Source organism: Tachyglossus aculeatus, chromosome 16, assembly GCF_015852505.1.
Source record: "Tachyglossus aculeatus isolate mTacAcu1 chromosome 16, mTacAcu1.pri, whole genome shotgun sequence".
Taxonomy (NCBI): domain Eukaryota; kingdom Metazoa; phylum Chordata; class Mammalia; order Monotremata; family Tachyglossidae; genus Tachyglossus; species Tachyglossus aculeatus.
Genome location: NC_052081.1, coordinates 25,439,251 through 25,451,338, shown reverse-complemented (window position 1 = coordinate 25,451,338; position 12,088 = coordinate 25,439,251). Strand labels below are relative to the sequence as shown.

The window sequence follows — 12,088 nt, the reverse complement described above, 5'->3', positions numbered from 1 at the left end:
CATATATACAGGTGCTGTGGGGAAGGGAAGGAGGCAAGATGGGGGGGATGGAGAGGGGGACAAGGGGGAGAAGTTACTTCTCCGTGCCTCGGTGACCTCATCTGTAAAATGGGGATTAAGATCGCCCACTTTTGGGTAGGGACTGTCTCTATATGTTGCCAACTTGTACTTTCCAAGTGCTTAGTCCAGTGCTCTGCACACAGTAAGTGCTCAATAAATACGATTGAATGAATGAATGAATGAATTAAAATAAATAGAATTGCAAATATGTAATCCCCATTTTAAAATCCCATTTTATGAATTAGGTAACCGGGGCGCTTGGGAAGTACAAGTTGGCAACATAATGGACACATAATTGACACAAGTTGACACATGGGGCTCACAGTCTAAATAGGAGGGAGAACAGGCATTTCGTCCCCATTTTACAGATGCGGAACCTGAGGCCCAGAGAGGTTTAAGTGACTTGCCCGCGGTCACACAGAAGGCAAGCGACGGCTAAGGTTAGGAGCCAGGTCCTCCGGCTCCCAGCCTTGTTTTCTTTCCCAAAGGCCATACTGCTACTTGTTGGACGCTGCCCGTGGCCTTTAAACTCACTCTCTCCTCTTGGGCAAATGCCATATGAGAGAGTTAAAATAATTCATCATCATCATCAATCGTATTTATTGAGCGCTTACTATGTGCAGAGCACTGTACTAAGCGCTTGGGAAGTACAAATTGGCAACATATGGAGACAGTCCCTACCCAACAGTGGGCTCACAGTCTAAAAGGGGGAGACAGAGAACAAAACCAAACATACTAACAAAAGAAAATAGAATAGATATGTACAAGTAAAATAAATAAATAGAGTAATAAATATGTACAAACATATATTTAAATAGTTAAAATATATTAATATATATTAATATATATATTAATAGTTAAAATAATTCTATAATCCTGAGCCTATAGATGCTTGCTCTTCTAGCTTCGTGCAGAGGATATCTGCCAGAGATCGTCTAGACCGTGAGCTCGCTGTGTGTTCTCTTTTTTGCTGTATTATACTTTCCCAAGCGCTTAGTACAGTGCTCTGCACACAGTAAGCGCTCAATAAATGCGACTGAATGAGTGAATCCTTCTAATCTTGCTGCCATTATGTCCTGAGACTAGCTTTCTCCGAAAGGCGAGTCACTTCCAAGTTCATTTGCCGGATGCTTTTAACCTGAAGACGAAAAATCTGTCGGTCTCTTCGACGCATGCTCAGTGCTTTTGACCAGTGTTCATCAGTGATGCTTGTCACCTTGAATAATAATAATAATAATAATAATGGTATTTGTTAAGCGCTTACTATATGCAAAGCACTGTTCAAAGCGCTGGGGGGAATACAAGGCGATCAGGGTGTCCCACCTGGGGGGCTCACAGTCTTCATCCCCATTTTACAGATGAGGGAACTGAGGCGCAGAGAAGTGAAGTGACTTGCCCAGAGTCACCCAGCTGACAATTAGGGGAGCCGGGATTTGAACCCATGACCTGTGACTCCAAAGCCCGGGCTCTTTCCACTGAGCCACGCTGCTTCCTTGAATGACGTGTGTGTGCCGTGTGAGGCGATCACCGCCAAGCAGCGGTATTTATTGAGCACCTCCTGCGTGCAGAGCACTGTACTGAGCACCTGGAACTGTGCAGTATCACAAGATCCCTGCCCACAAGGAGCTTATAGCCTAGAGAAAGAGTTTTCTGCTGGCCTCTGCTTGCTGAAATCCTTGAGAGCAGCAGCCTTTGGTGGGCTTGGGGGGCTTTGAAAGTAAAGCAGGGTGGCTTAGCGAATAGATCCCGGGCCTAGGAATCAAGAAGGACCTGAGTTCGAATCCCGGCTCTGCCACGCGTCTGCTGTGTGACCCTAGGCAAGTCACTTAACCGTGCCCCAGTTACCTCATCTGTAAAATGGGGCTAAGAGCGTGAGCTCCGTGTGGGACTGTGTCCAACCTGATTGACTTGTGTCTACCCCAGTGCTTAAAACAGTGCTCAGAACATAGTAAGCGCTTAACAAGTACCATAATTATTTTAAAGTTCGCCGGGGGTGGTTGTGGTTGTCTTTCTTTTTTATTTCCCCTGACAAAAACCCACAGTTGATGTAGGGAAGTTTGAGGGGTTCTGGAAGGGAAGCAGCGTGACTCAGTGGAAAGAGCCCGGCCTTTGGAGTCAGAGGTCATGGGTTCGAATCCCGACTCCGCCACATGTCTGCTGCGTGATCTTGGGCAAGTCACTTCTCTGGGCCTCAGTTCCCTCGTCTGTAAAATGGGGATTAAGACTGGGAGCCCCACGTGGGACAACCTGATCACCCTGTATCCCCCCCAGCGCTTAGAACAGTGCTTTGCACATAGTAAGCGCTTAACAAATGCCAATTATTATTATCTGTATATATGTTTGTACATTTTTTTTACTCTATTTATTTTATTTGTACATATCTATTCTATTTATTTTGTTAGTATGTTTGGTTTTGTTCTCCGTCTCCCCCTTTTAGACTGTGAGCCCACTGTCGGGTAGGGACCGTCTCTCTATGTTGCCAATTTGTACTTCCCAAGCGCTTAGTACAGTGCTCTGCACATAGTAAGCGCTCAATAAATACGATTGATGATGATGATGATGATGATCTTGGCAGTGAGGAAGCAGAGGCACCACAGACACTCTGGCTTTTAGGCCCGGAGGGGCGGAGGTGGGCGGGTTGTGTCTTTTAGGCTGTTTTCTAGACTTTTAGACCGTGAGCCCACTGTTGGGTAGGGACTGTCTCTAGATGTTGCCAACTTGGACTTCCCAAGCGCTTAGTCCAGTGCTCTGCACGCAGTAAGCGCTCAATAAATACGATTGATTGATTGATTGTGGGGACATTTGCCCCAGAGGGATGGGGAGAGCCCTGCATCGGTGGCTTTGAGGCGTTCTGAGCCTCTTCCCTCCTCCTCTTCCTCTCCCCGGGCCACAGCTGCCGTCACCCGTCGGGAGACTTGGGAGAGACCGGTTGGTGACACCTGTCTACGGGTTTTGTTGTCTGTCTCCCCCTTCTAGACCGTGAGCCCGTTTTTGGGTAGGGACCGTCTCCATACGTTGCCGACTTGTACTTCCCAAGCGCTTAGTACAGTGCTCTGCACCCAGTGAGCGCTCAATAAAGACGACTGAATGAATGAAAGTAGTTCGGAGCTGAGACACTGCGCGGTGAGTGCACAGCCCCACCACGCCGGCTGTGAGGGGCCTCATCCCTTTTAATAATAATAATAATGATGGCATTTGTTAAGCGCTTACTATGTGCAGAGCACTGTTCTAAGCGCTGGGGGGGATACAAGGTGATCAAGTTGTCCCACATGGGGCTCACATTCTTAATCCCCATTTTACAGATGAGGGAACTGAGGCTCAGAGAAGTTAAGTGACTTGCCCAAGGTCACACAGCAGACATGTGGTGGAGCCAGGATTCGAACCCATGACCTCTGACTCCAAAGCCCGTGCTCTTTCCAATGAGCCATGCTGCTTTTAGACTGTGAGCCCACTGTTGGGTAGGGACTGTCTCTATATGTTGCCAATTTGTACTTCCCAAGCGCTTAGTACAGTGCTCTGCACATAGTAAGCGCTCAATAAATACGATTGACGATGATGATGATGAAGCTTCTGCCGGACTACCGGAGAAGTAGCTTGGCTCGGTGGAAACTCCCAACTTGTCCTTCCCAAGCGCTTAGTACAGTAAGCGCTCAGTAAATACGATTGATTGATTGATTGATTGGAAAGAGACTGGGCTTTGGAGTCAGAGGTCATGGGTTCAAACTCCTGCCCCACCAGTTGTCAGCTCTGGGCAAGTTACTTCTCCGTGCCTCAGTGACCTCATCTGTAAAATGGGGATTAAGACCGTGAGACAACCTGATCACCTCCCCAGCGCTTAGAACATTGCTGAGCCCCTTCCTTCCTCTCCCCCTCATCCCCCTCTCCACCCCCCATCTTGCCTCCTTCCCTTCCCCACAGCACCTGTATATATGGATATATGTTTGTACATATTTGTTACTCTATTTATTTTGCTTGTACATATCTAGTCTATTTATTTTATTTTGTTAGTATGTTTGGTTTTATTTATTTTATTTTGTTAGTATGTTTGGTTTTGTTCTCCGTCTCCCCCTTCTAGACTGTGAGCCCACTGTTGGGTAGGGACCGTCTCTGTATGTTGCCAATTTGTACTTCCCAAGCGCTTAGTACAGTGCTCTGCACATAGTGAGCGCTCCATAAATACGATTGATGATGATGATGATGATGAAGCTTCTGCCGGACTACCGGAGAAGTAGCTTGGCTCGGTGGAAACTCCCAACTTGTCCTTCCCAAGCGCTTAGTACAGTGCTCTGCACACAGTAAGCGCTCAGTAAATACGATTGATTGATTGATTGGAAAGAGCCTGGGCTTTGGAGTCAGAGGTCATGGGTTCAAACCCCTGCCCCACCAGTTGTCAGCTCTGGGCAAGTGACTTCTCCGTGCCTCAGTGACCTCATCTGTAAAATGGGGATTAAGACCGTGAGACAACCTGATCACCTTGGAACCTCCCCAGCGCTTAGAACAGTGCTGAGCCCCTTCCTTCCTCTCCCCCTCGTCCCCCTCTCCACCCCCCATCTTACCTCCTTCCCTTCCCCACAGCACCTGTATATATGGATATATGTTTGTACATATTTGTTACTCTATTTATTTTGCTTGTACATATCTATTGTATTTATTTTATTTTGTTAGTATGTTTGGTTTTGTTCTCTGTCTCCCCCTTTTAGACTGTGAGCCCACTGTTGGGTAGGGACTGTCTCTATATGTTGCCAACTTGGACTTCCCAAGCGCTTAGTACAGTGCTCTGCACACAGTACGCGCTCAATAAATACGATTGATGATGATAATGATAGTAAGCGCTTAATAAATGCCATTATTATTATTATTATTATGAGGGCTGCTGCTGGCCTGATCCCAGAGCCCAGAGTAGGGGACAGGGCTGGGCCAGGGACCATGGTCGACCAGCGGGGCAGGGGCGGCCATTTGGGGTTCATTCCCTGCTCCAGGATATAATAATAATAATAATAATAATAATAATAATAATGGCATTTGTTAAGCACTTACTATGTGCAAAGCACTGTTCGAAGCGCTGGGAGGATACAAGGTGATCAGGTTGTCCCACGTGGGCTCACAGTCTTCACCCCCATTTTGCAGATGAGGTAACTGAGGCTCCGAGGAGTTAAGTGACTTGCCCAGGGTCACACAGCAGACATGTGGCGGAGTCGGGATCCGAACCCATGACCTCTGACTCCAAAGCCCGGGCTCTTGCCGCTGAGCCACGCTGCTTCTGGGCAGGATAGGGCTGTCTTCCCTTTCCTAAAACTGCGGGAGGCTTTTCAGCCGGCCTTGTTCTACTGTACTCTCCCAGGCGTTTGGTACAGTGCTCCGCACACAGTAAGCGCTCAATAAATACGATTGATGATGATGATATATGTTATATGCCTGTATATATACCTGATACCTTATATACCTGTATATGTGTATATATATGTTTATGTACCCGTATATGCCTTATATATATGTTTGTATACCTGTATATATGTATATATGTTTGTACAGATTTATTACTCTTTTTATTTATTTATTTTACTTGTCCATCTCTATTCTATTTATTTTCTTTTGTTAGTATGTTTGGTTTTGTTCTCCGTCTCCCCCTTCTAGACTGTGAGCCCACTGTTGGGTAGGGACCGTCTGTATATGTTGCCAATTTGTACTTCCCAAGCGCTTAGTACAGTGCTCTGCACACAGTAAGCGCTCAATAAATACGATTGATGATGATGATGATGATGAATGAATGACGGGAGTTGTTACTGACAGGACGCACTTCTTGCCCACCCCAGGGATCTGAATCCTGTGTGTCATCATCATCTTCAGTATTTGCTGGGCGTCTACTGTGTGTGCAAAGTACTGTTCTGGGCACCTGCTAGGGGCAGAGCTCGAGGCTCAGTGGAGAAGAGCCCGGGCTTTGGAGTCAGAGGTCATGGGTTCAAACCCTGCCTCCTCCAATTGTCAGCTGTGTGACTTTGGGCAAGTCACCTAACATCTCTGGGTCTCTGTTACCTCAACTGTAAAATGGGGATTGAGACTGGGAGCCCCACGTGGGACAACCTGATCACCTTGTAACCTCCCCAGTGCTTAGAACAGTGCTTTGCACATAGTAAGCGCTTAATAAATGCCATTATTATTATTATTATCATTATTATTACTATTATTATTAAGCACTTGAGAGCAGAAGCAGAAGACAGCCCTGGCTTTGAAGAGCCACGTACATACAATAGGGAGGTAAATAAGAGGATTGCTACGCCTGGGAAAAGAAACAACAAACAATTAAATAAGTAGGACGAATAAACTGGCATATTCCTGCTTGGAATACGTCTGTTTATTGCAATATTGTACTCTCCCAAGCGCTTAGTACAGTGCTTACACACTAAGCACTCAGTAAATACAGTTGACTGACTAAGATGCCATGACCAGGGAAAATGAGGATCAGTTAGGAAATGGCTCTAGGAAAAGGCGAGTCTTTAAGAAGACTAAATAATAATAATAATAATGGCATTTGTTAAGCGCTTACTATGTGCAAAGCACTGTTCTAAGCTCTGGGGTAGATACAAGGTAATCAAGTTGTCCCACGTGGGGCTCACAGACTTAATCCCCATTTTCCAGATGAGGGAACTGAGGCCCAGAGAAGCGAAGTGACTGGCCCAAAGTCACACAGCTGACAAGTGGCGGAGCCGGGATTTGAACCCATGACCTCTGACTCCAAAGCCCGGGCTCTTTCCACTGAGCCACGCTGCTTGAAGGCGGGAAGGGGATGTGGCTTGGCACATCTCCCTTTAGTCATCGCCCCTCCCAGCCCCGCAGCACTTATGTGCATATAATAATAATAATAATAATGGCATTTATAAAACACTTACTATGTGCAAAGCACTGTTCAAAGCGCTGGGGAGGTTACAAGGTGAACAGGTTGTCCCACGGGGGGGCTCACAGTCTTCATCCCCATTTTCCAGATGAGGTCACTGAGGCCCAGAGAAGTGACTTGCCCAAAGTCACACAGCTGACAAGTGGTGAAGCCGGGATTTGAACCCATGACCTCCGACCACTTTCATGGTGACTGTCTTAATTCTTGCGTATGTAGCGTCCACCTGTTAACGTTAAACTTTTTCTCAAGAAACTTTGGGACCCGGGGACTTGAGGCCGCGTTACCGACCTCGTTGGGAAATTTTCCTGCTCGCTGAATAACAGCGTGCTTAGGGAGTGACCGGGATGCCTTGTGTGATACACGATCTTTCCCGACGGACATCTGGAACTCGTTCCCGCGGCAAGCCCTAAAATAGACTGGATCCTGAAGGAATAACTGCACTTCACGGACCCTTCCTTAGCCACTCTTGGGTTGGCACGCCCGGCCTCCGTTGCTTCTGCTGCTGTGGTTTAAGTGTCACTCGTATTTGAACGCCGTTTCCCTTCCCGGCGGTCGGTATTTTCCCGGAGGAAATCGCCGTCAGGAAAACAAGGAAATGCGTCGCATTTTATCGGGCTCAGTCGATGAATCAGTCATATCTGTTGGACCCCTGTTGTGCGCCGAGCACGGAGGAAAAGCAGCGTGGCTGAGTGAAAAGAGCCCGAGCCCTGGCGGGAGTCAAAGGATCTGGGTTCTAATCCTGGCTCGCCTGCTGTGTGACCCTGGCGAGTCACTTCACATCTGCCAAATGGGGGTTCAGTACCTGTTGTCCCTCCTGCTTAGAGTGGGGGCCTCATATGGGACCTGATGGTCTTACTGTGCTTGGCTCATAGTAAGCACTTAACAAACGCACAATTATTACTGGTATTAACTTGTACTTCCCAAGCGCTTAGTACAGTGCTCTGCACACAGTAAGCGCTCAAAAAATATGATTGATTGATTGATAGTATTATTATTTTTATAGGGGAGAACAGTGGTCCCCGCCCTCAGGGAGCTGATCACCTTTCATCATCATCATCATCAATTGTATTTATTGAGCGCTTACTATGTGCAGAGCACTGTACTAAGCGCTTGGGAAGTACAAATTGGCAACATATAGAGACAGTCCCTGCCCACAGTCTAAAAGGGGGAGACAGAGAACGAAACCAGACATACTAACAAAATAAAATAAATAGAATAGATATGTACAAATAAAATAAATAAATAGAGTAAAAAATATGTACATACATATATACAGGTGCTGTGGGGAAGGGAAGGAGGTACGATGGGGGGGATGGAGAGGGGGACGAGGGGGAGAGGAAGGAAGGGGCTCAGTCTGGGAAGGCCTCCTGGAGGAGGTGAGCTCTCAGCAGGGCCTTCGGGATTTGAATTTGTGATCCTAGATGTTTAGGAAGGCAGCTCAGCCCGACTCACCCCGAACGCCCATAAAATCATGCAGGGGAGAAGACTTGAGGAACCAGTTAGGGGAGTTTAAACTCCCATTTTGGAGCTGTCGACGAGGTAAAGGAATAGGCTCTCCTGGCTTTCCAGAAGCGGCTCCTTCTTGGCAGAGTTGGGAGGAAGGGGGCATAACTCCAGAACAAGCTCAATCGTCATCATCATCAATCGTATTTATTGAGCGCTTACTATGTGCAGAGCACTGTACTAAGCGCTTGGGAAGTACAGATTGGCAACACATAGAGACAGTCCCTACCCAACAGTGGGCTCACAGTCTAAAAGGGGGAGACAGAGAACAACATACCAACAAAATAAAATAAATAGGATAGATATGTACAAGTAAAATAAATAGAGTAATAAATATGTACAACCATATATACATACATATATTTACATATATAAATCCCTTGGTTGTAGGTCAAAATCAGAGACGTCTTTAACCTCGCAATGTGGAAGGCCTCGGTCGGGTGCTGGTTTTTTTTTTAAAAAACTTCCCGCTCTTTCCCCCCGCGTTTGAAGCGTGTTAACGTGGTTCTCTTTATTCTAGGAGAGTCAGTCCTCTGCAAACGGCCCGACCGGGGAGAGCCCGAAGCCGCAGGTGGCCAGAGAAGGGACCCCGGTGTACCCTCAGCTGCGACCCGGCTACATCCCCATCCCGGTCAGCCACGAAGGCTTGGAGAACAGGCCGCAGCAGCCCCCGTCTCATTCCTTTCACCAGCCGGGCGTGCAGCGGGTCAGAGCGGAAACCGTGGCCCATCCCGCCAGGTCGCAGTCGCCTCTGCGGGCCTACGGCCAGCCCGAGTCGCCTCTCAGGGGCCCGGCCGAAGCCGGCCAGCCGGACAGACAGTGCGGACAGGCGGCGGCGGCCGCCGCCACCCCTCCGCCTCCCGCCTCTCACGGGCTTGAGGTCAGTCTCGCCGGGGAGGGTCTGGCGTGGGCCACCGGCTGACTCTTCCCGCCGTCCTGCGCTTCTTAATTCCTGGTCATTCCCGCTCTCTTAGATAAGGGCAACTGCCTTTACTCCGGGCGCTTTCTGTAGCGTCCTGCAGCCAGGCCCTCAGATGAGCTTGCTTGTTTGCTTGCTTGCTTGCTTGCTTGCTTTATTTATTTATTTATTTATTTATTCATTTATTTATTTATTTATTTATTTATTCATTTGCTCATTTATTTATTTATTTATTTATTTATTTATTTATGTATTTATTTTTTATTTGCTTACTTACTTATTTATTTATTTATTGTTATTTATTTATCTATCTATCTATCTATCTATTTATCTATCTATCTATCTATCTATTTACTCACTTATCTATCTATCTATCTATCTATCTATCTATTTATTTATTTATCTATCTATCCATCTATCTACTTATTTATTTATTTATCTATCTATCTATCTATTTATTTTTCTATCTATCTATCTATCTATTTACTTATTTACTTATTTATTTATTTTTTATTTGCTTATTTATTTATTTATTGTTATTTATCTATCTATCTATTTATTTATTTATTTATCTATCTATCCATCTATCTACTTATTTATTTATTTATCTATCTATCTATTTATTTATTTTTCTATCTATCTATCTATCCATCTATTCATTTATTTATTTATTTATTTATTATTTTTATTTGCCTGCTTATTTATTTATTTATTTATTGTTACCTATCTATCTATTTATTTATTTATTTATCTATCTATCTAGCTATTTACTTATTTATTTATTTACCTATCTATTTATTTATCTATCTATCTATTTACTTACTTACTTATTTATTTATTTATTTATTTTTTATTTGCTTATTTATTTATTTATTTATTGTTATTTATTCATTTATCTATTTATTTATCTATCTAGCTATTTACTTATTTATTTATTTATTTATCTATCTATTTATCTATCTATCTATCTAGCTATTTACTTATTTATTTATTTATTTATTTATTTATTTTGTTTGTACATCTCTATTCTACCTATTTTCTCTTGTGAGTATGTTTGGTTTTGTTCTCCACCCCCCCCTTTTAGACTGCGAGCCCACCGTTGGGTGGGGACCGTCTCTGTATGTTGCCAAGCGCTTAGTACAGTGCTCTGCACACAGTAAGCGCTCAAGAAATACGATTGATGATGATGATGATGACGAGTTAGCGAGAAAGCCCGGGATAAGAGAGGAAGGCGGCGCGGCCTTAGGGGAAAGAGCCTGGGATTTCATTCAGTCATTCCGTCGTTTTTATCGAGTGCTTGCTGTGTGCAGAGCGCTGTAGTAAGCACTTGGGAGAGCTCAGTATAACAGTAAAGACACATTCCCTGCTCACAACAATCTTACAGTGTAGAAGGGGAGGCAGAGATTAATATAAATAAATAATTTACAGTCTAGAAGGGGAGACAGACATTAAATAAATAAGTTACAGATATGGACATAAGTGCTGTGGGGCTGGGACGACGCAGAAGGGAGTGGGAGAAGAGGAAAGGAGCCCGGAGGACGTGGCACAGAGAAGCAGTGTGGCTCAGTGGAAAGAGCGTGGGCTTGGGAGCCATAATGTAATTATATTACATTATAATAGTAATATTATAATGATATAATATAATAATAGCAATTGTTATTATTATCATTATTATTAAGAAGGGACCGGGGCACTGCCAGGAATGGTGAGCAGCCCCGAGGCCGGTGTGAAGGCCTGAACACCCAGGCCCATGTGAGGAATTTCTGATAATCAATCAATCAATCGATCGTATTTATTGAGCGCTTACTGTGTGCAGAGCACTGTACTAAGCGCCTGGGAAGTACAAATTGGCAACACATAGAGACAGTCCCTGCCCAACCGTGGGCTCACAGTCTAAAAGGGGGAGACGGAGAACGAAACCAAACACACTAACAAAATAAAATAAATAGAATAGATATGTACAAGTAAAATAAATAAATAGAGTAATAAATATGTACAAACAGGTGCTGTGGGGGAGGGAAGGAGGTAAGATGAGGGGGATGGAGAGGGGGCATATGGGCATAGCACATGCCTCCAACCTTCAACTGTGAGCCCACTGTTGGGTAGGGACCGTCCCCACATGTTGCCAACCTGTACTTCCCAAGCGTTCAGTACAGTGCTCTGCACACAGCAAGTGCTCAACAAATACGATTGATTGATTCAACCCTCTCCCCCCGCCAAAACTTTCAGTCCGCCGCCACCTCGAAGCCCGAAGCAGTGGCCGCACAGATGGGCAGCTACCTCATCTGGAAAATGGGGATTAAAGACTGTGAGCCCCATGTGGGACAACCTGAACACCTTGTATCTCCCCCGGCGCTTAGAACAGTGCTTGGCACATAGTAAAGCGCTTAACAAATACCAAAATTATTATTATTATTAATGCTGGCTCAGCCACTTCTCTGCCGTGTGGCACTTAACTTCTCTGGGCCTCAGTTCCCTCATCTGGAAAATGGGGATTAAAGACTGTGAGCCCCACGTGGGACAACCTGATTACCTTGTATCTCCCCCAGCGCTTAGAACAGTGCTTGGCACATAGTAAGCGCTTAACAGATACCATAATTATTATTATTATTATTATTAATGCTGGCTCAGCCACTTCTCTGCTGAGTGACCTTGGGCAAGGCACTTAACTTCTCTGGGCCTCAGTTCCCTCATCTGTAAAATGGGGATTAAGA

The 12,088-nt window shown here is 45.3% G+C and overlaps 1 protein-coding gene across 1 annotated transcript in view; it reads left to right on the top strand.

The window, feature by feature from the left end:
• Nucleotides 1-12,088, top strand: part of BAG3 (BAG cochaperone 3) — a 53,701-nt gene that overhangs the window by 23,268 nt on the left and 18,345 nt on the right. The window contains exon 2 of the mRNA XM_038758471.1: nt 8,976-9,335. Coding sequence (XP_038614399.1) covers nt 8,976-9,335 — 360 coding nt within the window. The remainder of the gene's footprint in view (nt 1-8,975; nt 9,336-12,088) is intronic.